Source organism: Gymnogyps californianus, chromosome 3 (assembly GCF_018139145.2).
Source record: "Gymnogyps californianus isolate 813 chromosome 3, ASM1813914v2, whole genome shotgun sequence".
Classification (NCBI taxonomy): Eukaryota; Metazoa; Chordata; class Aves; order Accipitriformes; family Cathartidae; genus Gymnogyps; species Gymnogyps californianus.
The window spans coordinates 60,471,713-60,491,501 of NC_059473.1; the positions used below are offsets into that span (position 1 = coordinate 60,471,713).

General features: G+C 42.6%; 2 protein-coding genes across 2 annotated transcripts in view; one reads left to right on the plus strand and one right to left on the minus strand.

The window, feature by feature from the left end:
* PLAGL1 (PLAG1 like zinc finger 1) overlaps positions 1–5,832 on the plus strand; it is a 51,143-nt gene extending 45,311 nt beyond the window's left edge. Inside the window, exons 7-8 of the mRNA XM_050893946.1 lie at positions 600–1,096; positions 1,476–5,832. Of these exons, the coding sequence (XP_050749903.1) occupies positions 600–1,096; positions 1,476–2,751 (1,773 nt within the window). The 3' untranslated portion in view covers positions 2,752–5,832. The remainder of the gene's footprint in view (positions 1–599; positions 1,097–1,475) is intronic.
* A 2,125-nt stretch (positions 5,833–7,957) lies between these two features.
* ZC2HC1B (zinc finger C2HC-type containing 1B) lies at positions 7,958–19,010 on the minus strand. The gene is given in 9 exon segments (XM_050894974.1): positions 7,958–7,998; positions 9,647–9,725; positions 11,160–11,265; positions 12,009–12,040; positions 12,043–12,132; positions 14,167–14,305; positions 15,305–15,424; positions 17,536–17,600; positions 18,974–19,010. Coding segments are annotated over 9 exon segments (693 nt in total). The 3' UTR covers positions 7,958–7,973.
* Positions 19,011–19,789: the final 779 nt, after the last annotated feature.

The window sequence follows — 19,789 nt, forward strand, 5'->3', positions numbered from 1 at the left end:
GATAGGCTTGAGATCCCCAAACCTAAGGTGTTTCTTATTGAGTTTAAGAAAGTCTAATGGCAAATGTCAAGCTAAGTGAGGAAGCCTTTCCTGGAGGCGTTGACCATTGCTGTCTGGTAAAGCATGGAGTCAGCCCAAAACATAGGGAAATCCTGTATGGCTAAACTACATTTGTGTGCAGAAACCCACCCAATTTGTGTATGGTTGCAATAGCAGATAAGTTATGTTGGTCTAAGGATAAAGTACAATTTGCAACTCCTTTTATAAGAAATTCCATAAAAGGAACAAACGTAGAGACTTTGAAACTCAGTAAGCACAGATAAACAAAGGTGAAGGACTCAGGACTGTTACAGTAAATGCTAAACAAAAACATGGAAATCAGTATTTAGCCAACCATTGTTTTTTCCTTTGAGTTTGTAGACTCCTAGAGAGAATCCATTTCCAGTCAAACAGCTGTGTGGTAGTACATTGAAGTAAATATTGCCAAGGACAACGACAGGTCTTGGGAAAGCGCAGGAGAAGATGTAGGGTCAGTGAGAAGAATATGAGCTTTCCTTAGAACGGCTAATAAGACAGACCTGTTTCTGTTCTCATTGCAGAAAGAGCCTGTAGACCCTTGGATATGCTCCAGCTGTAGAAGCACTTTTGCAACTTTTGCTTTGCTGGAATCTCACCAGTGCATCCATAAAGACCGAGTCCTTACCACCAGGTTCAGACCACCAAATAAATTGGGACCTGTAAAAGCAAAAAGCAAACTCAAAGGGAAACTGAGAGGAGCGGCATTAGGCAAAAGCATTGCTCAGTGCTTTGGGACCATTTCCTGTTCCTCTGCTGCAAAGCTTAGCTGTGCCAGCTCAGGAAGCACTTGTGATGGTCTTGTGAGGTTTATACCTAAATGGAGAAACGGCCGGTCTTCACTGTTGAAGGGAAGAGAAGTGAAGAAGCCAGACAGTTACCCTTGCCAACTCTGTGGGAAGATATTTGATTCCATTGACAAGCTCACAGTCCACACTTACGCGCACAAAGGGGAGCGCCCCTACAAGTGTTCACAGCACGGATGCACAAAAGCCTTCATTTCCAAATATAAACTGCTCAGGTACATCTCTGAAGGCACTCCTTTTCTGGTGGGTGTGTGGGGAAAAAAACAAGGACATCTTTTTCCTTTGGGGTGTCCTAGTGACAGTTAATCCCCGAGTTCCAGTTTTCATTATTCCTGTTTTGGTGGAATTGGAGAAAACTGGTCTCCCTCAATTGTGGTGGCTACTCAAAAAGATTATGTTGAGCAGTTTTAACCTATGCTATGCTTTATGATTAACACCTACCCCCCCCCAAAAAAAGTTAGGCTTTTACTAATAATCTGAGAACTTGTGAAAATGCCTTCCTTTGAGAGTGCCAGTGTTTTCAAGTCTTAAACCTGCACTGTGTACTAGAGTGAATGTAAATGCAAATAACTTTTTTCTCTTTTTTTGTCTTAGGCACTCAGCCACTCATTCTCCACAGAAATCTCACCAGTGTGGCTACTGTGAAAAGACCTTTCACAGGAAAGACCATCTAAAGAATCACCTTCAGACTCATGACCCTAACAAGATGGCCTTCAAGTGTGAAGAGTGTGGCAAGAAGTACAACACCAAGCTAGGCTATAAGAGACACTTGGCTCTTCATGCAGCCACCAGTGGGGACCTTACCTGTAGGGTATGTGCCCAGGAGTTTGGCGGTACTGAAGTTTTGTTGGAACACCTCAAAAGCCATGCAGGGAAACCAACAGGTAATACCAAGGAAAAGAAACATAAGTGTGACCACTGTGAGCGTCACTTCTATACCCGTAAAGATGTGCGGCGTCACATGGTAGTTCACACAGGCTGCAAAGACTTTCTATGCCAGTTTTGTGCCCAGAGGTTTGGGCGGAAGGACCACTTGACTCGCCATACTAGGAAGACTCATCCACAAGAACTGCTGAAGAGCAGGTTGCAGAATGGTGACTCAATGGGTCTCCTTGACCAGCTTTTTCCATTCAGACTGAAGGAAGACACCAGCATACTGTCCCCTTTTCCTGAAAGGGTCTCTGTGCAGAATGGGATTTTGAATAGTTCAGAATCAGAGGAATACAACTGTTCACATCTTCATTCCCAGCCAAGCTTACAAACTGCTCTTCCTCTTGAACCTTCTCCTCATTTGCAAAGAATGGGCTGTGCAGACAGCCTTCCAGCTGTCCATCCCACACCATGCTCAACAGCCATTCCTGCCAACCTGAACCTTCATCAGCCTAATAAATACGACCTTAGTTCTACCTCATTTGCAGCAGGATCCCTCAAGAATTTACCAATAAAAGTGGATGTTAAAGGTTACAACGTGCATCTTCTTGAGGACCTGCCATTACCAGAACCTCAATCTCTCCACAAAATCAGTCTGGAAGAAGCTTCCTCAGGGCCTGTAGGGGATACGAACAGGTACCCAGTGCACAAGGAGACAGAGGCAGCAGCTGAAACTACGAGCCTGCCTTTCATGGATCTCACTCATGTGATGAGTTTCTGGCAGCTCCCACCAGGTGACAACCAGAACACTACTGGGGACATCACAATGGCATTTGGTCCAGAGGAACCATCACACAGGCTGAATGGCCTCGGCCAACAGCAAGGTCTTCAGCTGGCAACTGGTGGGATGGCCATAAACCAGCTGCATCATCTTCCTCGCTCCTTTCCATCCACTACAAATTCTGTAACGTTGCCTCATTTTCACCATGCCTTCAAATAACTATCACCATGGGGTTTTTTTTCCTCCTTTTTTTAAGACTGTGCTTCTTCAATCTGTTAGGATGGGGTGGTTTTGGTTTTGTTTTGTTTTTAAGAAAAACTGCCCCAAATGTTTTCAAAGCACGTTATGAACCTGGTAGTTAAATTCAGGATGTTAATAAACAAGAAGATCTATTTTTCATACTACTATTAGTTTTTTAGCATATGGCAATAGTAGAACTAACATATTTCCCTCAACACCCTCTATATTTTTGTTTCTTAACCTTTCATGCAAACAACTGAATAAATATCTTCAATGATAGCAAAGCATCATAACAGGCTCAATGAAACTATGGCTGCTGCGGTAGGAGAAATAGGGTTAGGGTGAACGGGAAGAAGGGGGAAATCACAGAAAAATAATTTTAATGAGCCATAAATCACAGCAAATTTATACACATGGCAAATGTAACAAACGATTTATCAACATCACATAGATTTCTGATAAACACTTAATTACTGAACTTTATGAATCTTTAATTTAAATCAGAATCATTCCAAGAGTAAATCTTACCTCCTTGTTTCACTTTTTTTAAATGAAGAAGATCACTGTTGTGATTATGTTTAACTAGATTTTGTTTTCTGAAGCGCAGTTCAGCTGTGTGCATCTCCTGCATTTTTTCCTAGGGCTGGAAATAACTACCACTTTTGCATTACTGTGTTAAGAACTGATGTCTTGTATATGTGCAGTTTTCAGAATGGGAAGTGAATTGTCTCAAAGGTTAGAGCAAAACATAAATTTTCACTTAGAGCTGGATCTGGCAAGGTATCAGACACTGATCTGTCTCTAGTAAAGCATACAAGCATTTGCTTAAATTTAAGCATATGTTATCCCATTGGGTCAACAGCTTGGTTGATTTAACAATCAATGAAAAACAATGCTTCCTACCTAAGGGGCCTTTATTCACCTTTTGTTGATAAAAATGGCCTTTGTTTAGTCTGGGAAATGATGATTAATCATAGCCATCTGAAATGTGGATTCCTTCACAGAAAGCCAACCCTGGCCCGGGGGAGCCTACGACCAAGCAGGACCTCTGTGGGGCCAGGGGCAGGTCCACGCACAGAAGGGTTGTGGTGGGGAGCTGACAGCGGGCCCTGTTCAAAACCAGGTTATGAACCTGCCTCACAAGCGTCGCCTGAAATTAGTGGGTGTGATAATGGTCAAGGCCATCTTAAGCACAGGGGTTTTGCTCAGTAGCGTTGGGACAGCTGCAGGTGGACGTCCAGCCCTTGTTTCTTCCAAACTAGAACCACGGGAACTTTTGTTTGTTTCCTGGGGTAAGTTGTCCATGTACATTTCCAGTTGACGGTGTGTTGGTGTGATAGTCCTATCACCTGCTGCATGAACTAGCAGAAATTGCAAAAATCACGTCTCCCAATAGATGACATTATTAAAAAAAAAAAAAAGCCCAAACTCTTCACAATTTACTTTCTTGCCTAACCCATAGTTATTAAAAAAAAAAAAAATCCTGGTTTTGGTGGATGATGCGGTTACTGCTGGATTCTGTTGCGGCTAAAACAGACAGAGAATTTCTGAATCTGAGTAAATTCTCGGACCCCCAGAGCTACTCTTCCATTAAGTCCAAAGACAGTTAATAGTACCTAATGATCATTATAAATATAACGTGAAGCAAGCATGTTCTCTTCTCCTCCATTAATCACAGGAATATTTCCAGACAGCTTCAAATAATAAAAAATATTTTTTAAATCATTGCTGTTTTGCTGTTGATGAACTACAATGACATTGTACAACTACAATGATCCGAATATTCTTACAAGTTTATCAGTACTTGGATTAAGGAAAGGTTGTATTATTGCAGTTCATGCAAGAATATATTCTTCAGATAACACTGTTGAGGGGTATTTTTTGTTATGAAAATTTTTGGCATAAGGCAAACCAGAAGGAATTTTAAGATCATTCTTGTAATGACAACAGCAGGAGGAAGAGCAGGTGCTGCACAGTCATGCCCAGTTAGCAGTTGTTATTTAAATTACAAGTTCCAGAATAGGGAGAAGGTTGCAAACAATGTTATATGCACGTTCTACAGCTAGGCTTATATTTTCATCCAGACTTGGAAAGATGTGTGTATACTCACTTACTGCATTGTTTTCCTTGTTCATGCAAATTGTATTCACTTGGCTTCATCCAAGCTTATGTACTTGTAAAAAAAAAAAAAAAAAACAACACAAAAACACCACAAATTTTGTAGCACTGCCTGATCATATACTGTTAATAGACATTTTGTCATTTTGGTTTGTGCTTCTGTAAGAGGTGTAACTAATTACTGAAATACTTGTCTGTCTTTGAATTAAAATGTGATGTTAAGAAGAAAACATTATGCGAACACTGAGCTAGACTGGCACCCATGTTCTTTCAGCTGCTTGACTAGCAGGGTGCCTGAGCTCTGAGCTGCCAAGAGAGGTGCTGCTGCCTGACCTCAGCCCCTTCTGAAACATGGAAAGATGCGTTGATGAGAGATGCTTAGCGTATGTAACTATGGGTTAAAGACCAAGTCTCATTCAAGTAAAAAGAAAATAACCACTTTTGATATTAAAATGCTTAAAAAGCACATAATGATGGTGTCTACAAGTAAAACAGAGAAGCAAACCTTAAATGTGTAATACTGCAGCTTTGACCCTTCAGTCCATTTCTTTTTCCAGATTCTTGACATCATAAATGTAGAGGAAGCTGATGATGTCCCATCACAAGGGAAGGCAAGTTATTTCAAAAGGTTATGTTTGCAGAAAACTTGTTTTAAAATCCTCACAACTCAGGAGATGATACCTCCCAAGTCATCTAATACTTAAAGTAGGGCTGGACTGTCTGATTGATAGCTTTTGTTAGGGGGACTTCTTTGAGCATTTTTGAGAGGCCATCAGTAGCTGAGGCTCAATAATGCTTTGTTTCTGGGCAAACAAATTCTGTGGGCTCAGTGGACCTGCCTGGTGTGGGCCTGAGTATCTCATTGCTGGAAGAGCAATAGTTTGCTTTTGGTGGGGGTAAGATCATAGGCAAGGCAGTGCTAAAGGAGAGGTGTGGAGACAGCAGCAAGTCCTCACCAGCGCTCCCTGGGCTTACCTGTGGTGTCTGAGAGGATGGGGCTGCAGCAGGCGGGCAGGCGTGACTTCAGGCAGTGACAGTGGAGGAGGCAGCAAGAGCTGCAGGACATCTGTCTGGTGTCACGGCCTTTGGCTCATGCGGGGCTGCCACAGCACTGGTATGGGGAGAGGTGGCCCCACACATGCCAGGGGTACGGTGGAGGAAGAAGGCAGCCCAACCAGTGGCCGGTCCTCCCTCCTCTCTGGCACAGTCCGTTCTTCATCCAAATGGGAAAGGAGGATGCAAGGGCAGAGAGCTGGCATGGGGAAGGTAGGATAGACCATGGCATAGCAGCTAAGAGATGGAACAGAAAGATCTGACCCTCTGGGAAATCTTAGGATATTTTACCTCACATCCTAATAGAAAAATACTCTTTTATCTGAACTATGCTTGAAAATCTGTGGAAGCAGAGCAATATGTGGCAGCTAAACAACAGAATTACTATAATCAAATGATACCATAAAATCGCGAAACTTAGTAAACATTTGGTATCGTACAAAAAATATACTCATTTTATTAAAAAAAAAAAGGAAGCCATGTAAACCTGCTGAAATAATGTTAAGGAGCTAAAATCGTACTACATGGAACAAAAGACTCTGCATCCTCTATGTCAACACAAGTATTTCTGGCGCTCAGTTCCCATCCCCTATCAGAAACCATGTTCATTTCTTCTTCCTTCAGTTTTATTTATCAACTGTTCCTGTTGGGACTCTCCATTTTCTTAACCAATGAGTTGCTGTTAATTCCAGAGAGTGTTTCACAGCCAGTCTGAAATAATAGGATGGTACGTTCCATGTATTAATGATTGATTCATTTCCTGCTAGCAGAATTTTTAAGTAATCTTCTTCAATACACCATTCCTGCCCCTATAATTATATTTTCTGTAAGATACTGGAAAATGAGCTGTGAAATCAAACACTTCTACACACAGACAGAAAATAACGGGGGAGGAGGGAGGGGGACGGACGGACAGACACGGACACAGCAACTACAGTAAAACTTGCTCTAACTTTTGAGGATTCATTTATTTGGTTGTAAAAGAAAGCAACTGTGATAACATTGCACAGGCTAGTTTGGTATGGGTTTTTATAATCGTCTTCTTCCTGGATTGAAAAAAAGGCTAAGCAGCACTGCTTTAATATATTTGGGCTAATTTCATGCCCAGTGTTTCTAAGAGTCTAGGACTTACACTTGTTTCTGTGTCATCCTTTCTGTATTTATCTAATGACTATTAGCTAGAGCCTAAGTAGAGTTTAATTAAACTCTGTAAAGTCTGGTATTTATTATTGCTGTGTCCAACTACTTTTCATCTTCTTTTACTTTATAAACATCTAATAGGCAAGAAAATTCCTTATGGGTTTTAATTGAAATCCTTATTGGAAATTGTTAGGCTAAAAAAACCCAACATGTTGCAACATTGTAAGTTTATGCAAGGTGATCCAAGGCTGGTAATAGATCAGGTGGCCAACAAATAAGAAGGGATATGCCTCCACGACATTTCTGTCTTACCAATCAATTTCTAAAAGCAATTGAAGTTTTTAATGCGAGATTTGCTTTTAGTTAGCCTGAACTTGAAGTGCTTTGAAGCTGATGCACAGCATACATGACCATTTATCACTTATCAATCACTGTCGTTTATCATTTATTGTTTACTGGAAGAGTCTATTAAATATATACATGAAATTCCAAAACGTTCCTTTGTCTTGTTCAATATATCAAAGCAAAGCATTAGGGGAAAAAACCAAAACAAAAAAAAAAATCACGATACTAGATCTTCCTACATTTTGTTAAAACCATTGAATGAACCACCGGTAATATCCATCCCCTTGTAGGCAATCATTTAATTAAATTTTGGCAACTGATACAAATAATCTCACAACTTTAAAAAGGACAGCATAATAAGCTTTGTAGCCTGGGGGAGGGGGGGAAGGGGGAGAAAAAAAGACAGTGAACTTCAGTTTGCTTACTTTATTGAATGTAGTAGCTGTAGCACTTTAGGTGGAAGAGGTGCTGGAAAATTGTGTTGCTTAAGGTCTTCCATAATGCATCAGAAGAAAACCTTAACACATCCTTGCCGACCAGCCACTTTATCTTCTGTTGCGCATTTGCGGTCTGAAAGCAGGAACAACCCATATGCTTGTTATTTGTATAGAAACAGCTTTTATATTTTACTGCATTTTATCTAGGAAGATTAAACCTCGATCCCTGGGAAGGTGATGGAGCAGCTCATCCTGGAAACCATTTCCAGGCACATTAAGGATGAGAACATTTATTTGTACCACTTGAAGCCAGTTTCTCATGTCTGCTCTCTCAGCTAAAAAGCACTCTTGGGTAGCACTGAAACTGATCTCTCACTAGCCCAAAGTGCTCTGTAAAGCACCTGGCAAAGCTCAAGTTTTACAGCAGATGCAGCAGCAGTTGCCAACAGCCCAGCACCTACAACCTCACCCAGGCCAGTCGCTTCCACAGTTCCCGGGGACGTACAGGACTCTGTCCTATATTTTGGACACTAGCATGGATGTCTGTCCTGGGGACCTGCTGGAGGCACCGGCTGTCCCAAGCCTCTGTAAACTGGCTGCAACTGCAACCCTGGTGATACCTGGACTCTCCAGTGTCCCTAGGGAAAGAGGTGTCTCCTCCCTAGGCCTGTCAAGCCCCGAGTTTGACAGTTCAGTGGCTAAACCTTGAGTATGGTGATGATATCAATAAATCCCTGTGGGTAGTCTGCAAGACCCTGCGTAAGAGTTACTACACTGTTAACATAGTCACAGGTAATCCAGGGAGTGGAGAACACCAGATGAGACCACTGGGTACTGTCAACAGTTTTTCCTGTAGCTGGCAAAGTCAAGGAGGTAGGTAGAGTTGCTGATGGCACTGTGGACTGAACACTCCCATGCCCATTGCAGTCTTCCCCACAGTTGAAGGTACTTAGCCACTGACCAGCAGCAATCAAGGACAGCAAAACTCCACATAGAAGGACCCTGCCAAGACTTTGAGTCTCCGCAACAGGCTCTTTTGTGCACATTACTGTTCATCCCACGCACTAAGTACTCTTACAAACTCATCTCCCAGGCTCAAAATATCTTGCCAGCTACAGGGAATCTGCCTTGGCCACGTTCCCTGCCAGGATCTCATATTCTGCAGTTGTATGCGTCTCACAGGGGTGCAAGATGCTGATCATGTGAGCCATCCCCTTGCACAGCAGCACCACAACCACCTTAAGCAGGGGCTGGAAGGCTGCCTTGCTGCTCTGACATGGCTCTGCATGGCCGAGATGGGAACAACACTGACTGCATGGTCTGAAGAGCAGAAGCACCAAACATCATGGTCTGGGAAAGTAAACATTGAGGAGAAGGAAGAACCCTCCACACCGTCATCCTGACATAGTGATTATTGAAATGGATGCTGGCATCTTCCTCACTCGGACAATGGAAGCACATCGTGAGAGCACAAGACCTGCTAGAGAGGTCTGCATTGTCAAGTAGCAAATCCTTTCAAGATGCCTGTTATGGCAGAACGCAGTCACTGCCTACTTGAGATGGAGCTGCTCCAAACCAAAGAATATTTAACACCAAAATGAATATTCTCAGCAGCCTATACTGACATGAGGAGCTCTGCAAAAGTTTTCAGTGCAATTGATTGCCTCAATTAATATAAAGAAGTTCATACTACAAACACTGCAACAGGATATTGTATATACACAAAAGCAAACGAGGTCTTTTTATGTTATAATGTTGAAATAAAAAAAAATATTTCTTACCCAAACTCTCCTGAAGATTTTTTTCCAGTAGATACACCCAAAGATTTTCTGGTTTTCTGCAGTATTCCCGGAGAGGTCTCTGCAGATCATTATTTTAAAAATTTATTGGCCATAAAAAATTATAACCTACAAAAATTCAACATAAACCCCAGAAATGTAGGGATCAAAGATATTGATACAAAGAGCAGTATGTATGATCATTGTGCGGGTTTTGGCTGGGATAGGGTTAATTTGCTTCACAGTAGCTAGTATGGGGCTATGGTTTGGATTTGTGCTGGAAACAGTGTTGATAACACAGGGATGTTTTAGTTACCGCTGAGCAGTGCTCACACAGAGTCAAGGCCTTTTCTGCCTCTCACACCACCCCACCAGCAAGGAGGCTGGGGGTGCACAAGAAGCTGGGAGGGGACACAGCCGGGACAGCTGACCCCAACTGACCAAAGGGATATTCCATACCATAGGACGTCATGCTCAGCGTATAAAGCTGGGGGAAGAAGGAGGAGGTGAGGGAGGACATCTGGAGTGATGGCGTTTGTCTTCCCAAGTAACCATTATGTGTGATGGAGCCCTGCTTTCCTGGAGATGGCTGAACACCTGCCTGCCGATGGGAAGTGGTGAATGAATTCCTTGTTTTGCTTTGCTCGCATGCGCGGCTTTTGCTTTACCTATTAAACTGTCTTTGTCTCAACCCACGAGTTTTCTCACTTTTACCCTTCTGATTCTCTCCCCCATCCCACCGGGGGGGAGTGAGCGAGCGGCTGCGTGGTGCTTAGTTGCTGGCTGGGGTTAAACCACGACATCATTCACAGGTTATACTACAAATAACCATTAAAATAACTTTATAAAACATCTTCTGAACATAGACTGAGTACGGGTCACGATTGCCGGTAGCAATGGGTGCTAGCAAACATATGATATGGTATCCTGCTTAGAGGGAACTGTTCTAGGGATGTCGTGGTGTTAATTTTAAGGCTGAATCAACAAGGGGAAAGTCATATGGAACAAACAACATACAAAACTTGATGCTTCTTGTAAATGGACTTAAGAAAAGATAAAGAAGATGGAATAAATCTTAAAATTGAAGATTAAAGGTTATGGAGCCCTTTATGGGACAGAAGGAACCTCACACCCAGACTGCATATTTTAGGTCTATATAGATAGTGCTGTTTGAGGACCTCTAATTGAAAAGGCTAAGAAGTCCCTCTTGATGACCCACATGAAAACCTCTGTGTATACACTTGGCACAATGGATCAGGATAATGACTTGGAAAGCCAATATCAATAACATCCACTTGGAAATTTTTGACCCTTCTCATTTCTAACAAGTGTTGTACAGAAATGAGTTTAGGATTTCATGTCAAGGCCTGAAATTAAAAAAATTTCAAACTTTATTATTCTGTCAGAAAACTGGATTCCAAAGCCGAGGATCTGCTTTAAAAATGCTGCCCCCCACCTCAAATACGTCAGAGTTCGTTATAAGAAAAACATAAATATGGCTAAATTAACTCCTCACCTGGCCTAGGTTCGTCTGTATTGGCACCTTCTTGTACTCTCTTCTGAAGCGATAACACAGCAGTTGTTAAGGTTGGGGGTTCTCTCTGAGTCACTGATTGCTTGCCCTAGTAAAAGAAGATGCACAATCCACACTCAATTCTAGCAAGGAGTTTACAGAGCCCGGTGAAAACTCTCCAAATCACTGTTGAAGCAGTGCTGGGAAGGAACAGGAAAAAGGTGCACCCCCTCCCACTTGGAAGCCATTTTTCCTGCCTGAAATATGTAAAAGAGTAATAAGATTTTCAAACTTTTTTTTTTTTTTTAAAAAAGAAGAAAGAAAATCAGTGCTCTCCTAAAGGAACTGTTTGCATTATTTTTTTTTTCTATAATAAAATAGGAGCTCACTTCAAGAGACTGCCAATTAGCTCTACTTTTCTGATTTCCCAAAGGGGCTTAGCCCTTTGGCCTTGTGTCTAGTGACCAGGGAATAAATCAGCTATACGTTTACAGGGAACAGCAAACCTGCCAACAGCAAGGAGCCCTAATGAACAGGAAGAGCTTTCTCTATATATTGCAAAAGTTGCCAGATTTCTGCTTCCCTACAGCTGTTACCCTGGAATCCAATCACAGAAGAGTCTGAAGAAATTGTTGTCCAACTTTTTCGTACTATCCCATTCTGTCACTTTTTATATCAGACAAAGGGCTCCAGTTTCAGGGAACTCCTGGCTGATAGTCAGCATGTATCTTAAGAGTTTACCAACTTCAGTGGAATCTTAAGTTTTATATTAATATAGGTCTTTACTTACCATAAACTACAGTTTGGCAAATCTGCCTCCAGGACAAGACAAGTGTGACTGTGTTTGCTTACCAAAGCCTGTCTGGTGGTCTTTGCAGCAAAGCACGACGGACAGCTTGTTCTTCACAAAACTTCATGTGCCTCTGTGCTGCAGCCTCATTAAATCTTCGTGAGCAGTGTGGACACTGAATATAGTCTGACCATAAGAAAGGAACAACTTGTGTCACAGTTTATACACTACAGGAGAAGAATTGCCCTGCTTTACTGGAGCACTCAAGATGCAGTTCAAAACCTGGCTCCATCAGCACCTGACCATGGTGAGTTCCCATCAGCTCCCAAAGTACAAACTTAGGAGAATTACAAAAACCTCCTCTAGAAAAGCACTTGGGATCCTAAAATACATGCTTACAGTATTAACCCAGCAGACAGTAATTGCTTTCAGAAATAAACCCCTGCAGATTAATAAAAGCAGATTTTATTATCTTTGTCCTATTCCCATCCCAACCTCACAATTAACGAGTCTGCAGAAAAAGCATTATTTAAAAATTCCTAGAGTAGTCAAAACCAATGATTTTAAGACTACTTTAAAAAATTGGTCATTAAGATTGCTATTTGGCAAAACACTGCTGAAGAACTTGTGCCCTGCCAGCTGAGGCACATCCGAGAGCCAGATTTCTGGGTGTGAAGCAACATTGTGAAGAACACACAGCAAAAACTTGAGTTGTTTTTGACAGCGTTACAGTCCTGATTCTGCTAAGAGCTATTCAGTGACATTTATTGCTGGTGCAGTCCTACTTGTTTCAATGAATGGTCAGTGTTCGGGGTCAATGCAGTCACATTCAGCCCTCGCACTGCCCTTGCCATTCTCAGACCCTTCCTCCCTGCCCAGTGCCTTTTATAAAAGCAGCCCAAGTGTCCTCATCCTAATATTACAGATACAGCATCTTTACAAATTGTTTCTCTCAGTAACAGCCCAGAAAAGGTGGCCCAAGCAGCCACCAAAAGCCAGCTCCAGACCAGCAGTGTGGGCAAAATGGTTCTGAACGCAGGAGAGGGGAGGACGAGACAGGGCAGATGCCTGGCTTTTGGGGGCTGGCAGGGAGACCTGGCACTTCAGGGGAGAATGGGGAGCTTTGGGCTCTGTTTGGACGAAGAGAGGGAAGGGGAATCTCTCTCTCCCCCTCACAAAATCCATGTGCTTTCTCTCCAGTCCTGTAGTATAGGATATACATCCTCACTAGGCCCCTCAGCAATTTATCTTTCCTAAAAAGCAGTTCTCCAATTCCTTTCTCCACAACCACCACTGCTCTTGCACAACCCTGTTTCCTCCAGGAGGGAGAAGGAAAGGGAGGGGTCTGCTCTTAGAGTCGGTAGAGTCAGACAAGAAATAACAGAGTCATTAAAGAATTCAGCAGTGGAAATTCAGAGAGGAGCTTGACCCCAATCAAGGAAGGAAGATGTGCCCTGCCGCTTATACTGCATTGCTGTCATCTAGAAGAGGAGAAAGGCTGGAATCACGGCAGCTGGTTTTGCTATCAGTCACAAATTCCTGCTCTGGAAGTGAGCCCAGAGAGCCCCCCCTTTCCTCCTCTGCCTTCCTAACACAGGCGGAATTCCACGGAGACCCTTTCCAAGATTGCTCCCACGTTTCATAAATCACATATTGTGAGAAATATTGGCTGTATGTGCATCTTTTTGGATCTGTAACTTCTATCACAGTGAGCTCTGTGCAGAGACTACACCTGGTATTAGTAGTAAACCAGACTCGTCTTTTTCTAAATGACTCGCCCTATCTGCACAGTTGGGTGGGGAAGGGGACAGTGGAAAAGCCACCACGTGGGAGTGGGGAAGCCCCTGTGCGCTACAATTGTTTTGAATGGTGAGGGGATGTATTTCACCCTCTGCTATACCGTGGTACAGCCTGTGCTAGAACACAGGCATCCTGACTCTCCTCCCAAAGCATTGTCTAATATCAGACCCCACACTTGCTGCCTTTAAAGTTAAAAGGTACAGTTAGTTTTCTCTTCCTCCCCACCACCTCTGCATTGCACTCCTACTCAATTTAAGTGAAGAAATACAGCTGAAAATTAGAGAGAATGGAGGGAATTAATGTTCTTGTTGTGTTGTGCTGGGGGGGTGCAAAACTGAAGCCCAGCTGTGGATAATAAGAGGTCACTGCTTTACCAAAGATCAGCACAAGAACAGTAATAAGATAAAGTAGACCGCAAACCTGGATTGATGCTTGGTGGGGGAGGAGGCGGAAGAGGGTGGCCCCCCTTCAGAGCTTTTGTGACCTGCTTGGCTGATTGAATAGTATTAATAAAATCCTCATGATGCTGCCTCCAGTTAGATTTCTTCCCTGGCTGTTTCTGTAATGGAAATAAAGGAAGACACAAACTATATTTCCCCCTTGCAAGGGACAGAGAAAAAAATCTTAGAGTGAGGGTTCTTCCTTTCTGAGGGAAAGGAAAAATCTAACAAACAAAAGAAATTTGCTTTTTTTGAAAGGCATAGGAAAGCTGATTTAGCCCTTTGCTGTCTATTGACAGCACCAGAAGATGGATAAAAGGACAATGCATTCCAACAAAACACTCTGGTTGTGGCAGACCAAAGGGCACTTAAGAGGGAATAGAAAAGACACTGACCAATGCCTTCCCTTCTCCTCCACTTGTCAGATTCTTCTTCTTGCTTTAAACCTTTGTGCACTTCTGTTTCTTTCCATAACTGATTTTAAAGGACATTTTACAACAGCAGTCTTCATGGATACCAAATCAGCAGTGATTTGGCATCTCTGGGTAAAATTATACACGTGCATGTCCATGTGTATTCCCCTCCTCCCCAACAATGCATGAAAAAAAACTTGTTCCAGTAAGAGCTTAAGCCTCTTTCCCTCCAGCTCTGTAAATAAGTTCAATTTAAATACATTTTTAAACCCTTGAGTTCAATAGCAGTGAATCTCCATAGCTTCATCTGTGGAAGATCTGGGGCTACTGACAGCTCTCAGGTTCAATGTGGGGCATTCACACACCAACCATCTTCAATCGCGCTCTCTTTCAGATTTAAGCGAAGAGGAAGCTGTCAGAGACTCTCATAGTCTTTAAAATACACACATGAACATTTCCTAGAAGAGCAGAGACACTTATGTGCCCAGAGTAGTCATGACACCTACTGGTTTGGCTTCTGAACAGAGAAATATTCTCAAACACTGGGAGCAGAGGGAGGCGGGGGGGGAAGAATTTGGCACCGAGTCAAGCACATATGTGAAACTCATCCACAACATCCAGGCTTTGTCCTTGGAGGAAACAATAGCGTTACTGAATGAAAGACTTCATATGGAGATAACACGCACGCTTCAATTTTAACGACACCTTTTGTGGGGGCTGCTTCTTCACAGTGGTGATTTCTGTTCCCTGCAGTCTCTGTTTCAAAGAGCTGAAGGGCTTACGCTTCTTGTTGAAGACTTTCTTGCATATTGGATCATGTCTCAGCTGGGATGCAAAGAAAAACAGTCATTTATGGGTTAAGTCATGCTTTGTTAATGATGCTTCCTTACTCAGGCTTTAAAATTACTTCTATCCAGGAGCAGGGAGCTGAAGCAGTATTTATTTCGGGTTCAGTTTAACTCCTGAAGGAGTTCAGCAAAACTTTAAAAAGCTGTCCAAGTACAGCTGCAGTTTGACACAAATAAGAAATAGAAGCCATTTCCAGTTTGTTCTGCTCAGGGACATGCTGGAGGCCAGCATAAATAATGACTTGCAGAGAAGAACAGCCTGGGTCTGTGAACAGGAACAGTCCTGTTGGACTCCCCACCACCGCCACACTTGGTTTTCTTTCTTTCTTGGTTAAGAGGGAGAACAGACTGATCCTGTTCAAGGGGCCGATATTTACATTATTAGTTCTTTGAGTTTAGATAAGTATTCCAGACCGGGGGCTCCCCTGACAAACAGCAGTGCTGCCCATCCCATCAACACTACTGAAAGAGCGACAGCCCCACGCTGAAAGGGAGCAGCTGCTTGCCAGCACACATAACCTGACAACTCAGAAGGAAAACGAGGATAACACCTGCAGCTGAAAGCACAGGGAAATTTTAGGTAGGTAGATATCCAGTGCCAAATTTGTGGAAGAGCCACGCCTCACAACAAAGGAGGTTTTAAGGTTCAGAAGTGTCTCAGATTTTAGCATCAGCCTCACTCTTCTGCAACAGGATGGGCAATCCCCTTTGTGAGGAACACCGTGAAAGCGAGGACCAAACTACGCCTTCTCTCTTGTACTGTGGATCACACCTATTTGAGCCCATCCGCAGCTGGTAAATTAAAGACCCCCTTCCTATCTTCCTTTGCTTGCTCCCCCTTTCCAGTTCTCAGTTATTCTTCTTGATCTTATTAATTTCTCTATGCCGTCCACTCTCTTCCCGTAGGAGTTAAGCAGCTGCCTGAGCAAGGCATTTTGGTTACAGCTCAGCTGGGCCAAAAAGCACCTCATTCTACTGCAACACACATTTCTAAGTTCTCATTTCCCTTTGAACCTTTCTACTCATGTGCTTCAGGTCCTTATCTCCTGTTTCTAGACATTTTTGACAGCAAACTTGAGAGGAGGATCCCTCTGCAGGAACCAGGAGGGCAGCAGATACCTGTGTCTTGCTCACCGAGGAGCGTACCAGTCCTGCACCATCAGGGCACAGAGAGGCATTACAGGACTTGTATCTCACGCTAGTCATAGTGACAAGAAACTTCCCGCCTCCCTCAAAACAGAGATAGCTGTCTTTTCAAACGATTTTGCTAGATTAAACCATCATGTTCTTCATGTATCTGATCTGAGATACCAAACACGGAACTACTAACACAGGGTAGTTCCACCTTTGTCTCAGCGCCCATAGTCACTCAGCTTCCAGTGTATTTTTCTTGTCTATTTATTTTTTTTGCTAAATCAGTTTTTAGTTCTATCGCGGGGCTGATCTGATCTACCACAGAGCCACAGGATCAGTAATGCAAACTGAGGAGGGGAGGGGTGCGTGCAGAGCCCCCCTTGCAGAAAAACCCCGCAGTTGGGTTGTGCCAGGCAAACTGTGCAGCCACCCATTTAGTTTGTAATCCAGGGATCAGGGAGGTCAGGGGGAATCTTTTCATTCACTTCAGCAGGCTTTGGAACAGAGCCTGGTGCCTGCATTATGCTGTCAAAGGGACTACTTATCAGATGGTTTATTAGTCTATTTTTCCCAGGAAGCCTGAAATAACAAATCCTGCCTAGAAACCTGGAACACAAAGGAAGCTTCAGGTTAGTAACTGATGTCTCGTCAAGAGATAATACATTATTTTAAACGCAATACATAGTAAACATCTGGTTTTGGACAAGCAGGTAAACTAAGATAGTGCAAGATTGCAGATTAAGTCACAATATTGCCGTGCACTTTCGTTAATTCTCTAATCAAGTTCACTAATGAAAGCAGTTATTAGATCATTTGCTCTTCTAAACATGTGTTCAACCCATTTCTCTACTAGCAGCCACCTCCTCCTTCTCCAGTGCTCACCACCCCTTTTCAGCTGAACGCATTGACATTCCCATTAAAAAAAAAAAAAAAAAAAAAAAAGTTTTGTTTTACCAGAACATCTCGTGCAAAATGTCTTCCACAGGTTGTACAAGGAGCCAGATCTTGACTTCGGGCAGCTGTGTAAAATTCAAACCATGCAAGAGTCTCAGTTACACAGTACAGGACGGCTTGACTACAGCAGAGTCAGCCTTTGGACTGAGCGCTTGCTGAAACAGTATTTCGTTGTCAGAAAGGGACGCTTACAGTCGTGTGCCAGGGCTCCCTTTTGCACAACTACTTTATCTTGTTCCTGTGAAGCACAAGCTCTCCTTTACTACGATGAACAGCTTTTTGTTTTCCACGCGACTGCTCAGGCATGTCCTTTCACAATGACATCACGGTTGGGCGAGGAGATGATGGAAGAGCGCTCAAGTTCATCGCTGCCTAAATTCAGGGAGGGGGGCTGGGAAGCAAGAGCAGGCGATCCGCACCCAGATTTATTCCGTTTCGTTTGTAAGTCATCAGGAGCCAGCGATGCCCAGTAACGGCTCAGGGTAAACTGTCGCTATTCCAGAAAGCGGCAGGTGGCACAGTAAGTGTGACACAATCTTCATTCTTAAGACAGAACGTTTCCATGACGTGCTTAAACAGCATTCCAAGATGATCTTACTTTGTAGATGCCAAATTTCTGGGGATTTTTTTGTTTTTAAATCAGTAATTTTTTGAAAAAATAGGTTTTTAAGTTACATGGAAAGTAGTTTTAAGCCTTTCTTGACTCCAATGGCAGTCATGTATTCTCATTTCAGAGCAGGGACATTACTTGTATTAAACAAAAACAGCTTTTAGGAACTTGAACAATAACAAAGAGCCCTTTTCATGAGACTTGTAACCTACAGAGGGAAAGACTTCTTATTGAAGTGTTCCTTACCTGCTCTTGCTGAAACAAAAGAAATCCTTGTCTTGCTGAGCAGATGCTGACTGCTTTTGTTTCTTACCTTTTCCTTCAGATTTTACCATACCCCGAGGCACAGAGTTAAGGTCAGTACAGTGTTTCCTTGATTACAACCGTAGAGGAACAAAGCAACTCTATAACCTTTTTGACTCTTATTTTATTGCCTCTGCTTAAATGTCTTTCCACTTTTGTTTCCAAGCAACATCTTTCTGTGTGTCTGTGGTTAGTCTGGACTATACTCCGTTCAAGCGTCTTCCTCTGCCTCCCCCATCTCTTTTACTCTGTTCTCATCCCCTCAAGGTTTTGACTGATACAGCTTTTTTTTTTTTCTTCCCCCAAAGGAATTTAGGTACAAGCACAGTATCACTGAATCAGCAATGAGAAGTCAGGAAAAAGGACAATTTGCCACCGAAGATTAGTTACTTCAGACATGTACAACAGCAGATGAGTTAAGGACTAGTACAGAACATGTGCACCATCTTTAGTAAAAGATTTTCCTCTTCAGTAAATCACAAAATCACATTCCACCCAAACCACTGAACAGCATCTGTTACTCACTTGTTCCGTTTAACTCCTTTCCTGGTATCTGACTCATCTCAATAGAATGGTTTCTCAAATTTCCTCTTCTGCGTTGTTGTCGGGAGTCACGAGTACTAGGTGGTCAGTCTTCATTACTCAAAAGCTCACAGTTCAAGTTACCATGCATCAGCAATTACATAATTAACAATTATGACACAGGCAGACCCTGCTTAAGCCTGTGAAACATATGAAAACTAGTACAGATATCAGCTAAATTAAAACCCTGAAACTTGTTCTAATCTTACAGCCAATTTCTACTGATTTGGTTAACACAGACTCTTGATCAATTTTAGAAAATGAAGGCTTAATCTAGATGTGAATACTGCACTGACACTTCAGTTTTCCAAGCAGCGATCAAGAGACTTGTAGACTTAAATGCCTGTTTATTCCCTTCTCCAAATCCATGTTACTTTATCAATTAAAATATATTATAGAAGCCTTCTTCCAATAAAAACAAGTACTTTGAACTGTTTCTGTACATTAAAAGGCCTCATCAGTCCTTCTGTTAGCTTGTCTCCATCTAGTATTCTTCACAAAACTATTTAAGGAATATTTAAGATGCTTTGCATTTAGTAGTAGTCAAGCCACTCTACTGATGTGTTGGTTACTGTGTTCCTTACCAGTAAAATGGTTCACTTTTCACCCAAGGGCAGAAGATTGCTCAGTCTATAGTCCTAAAGACCTGAAGCTGAGGGCTTCTTACGAATACAGGATTCAGAAGGATCGACTACAAATCCTATTCATTTCATTCACATGTATGGACCGGTCACTATCAGAATAATTCTCATGCACGGT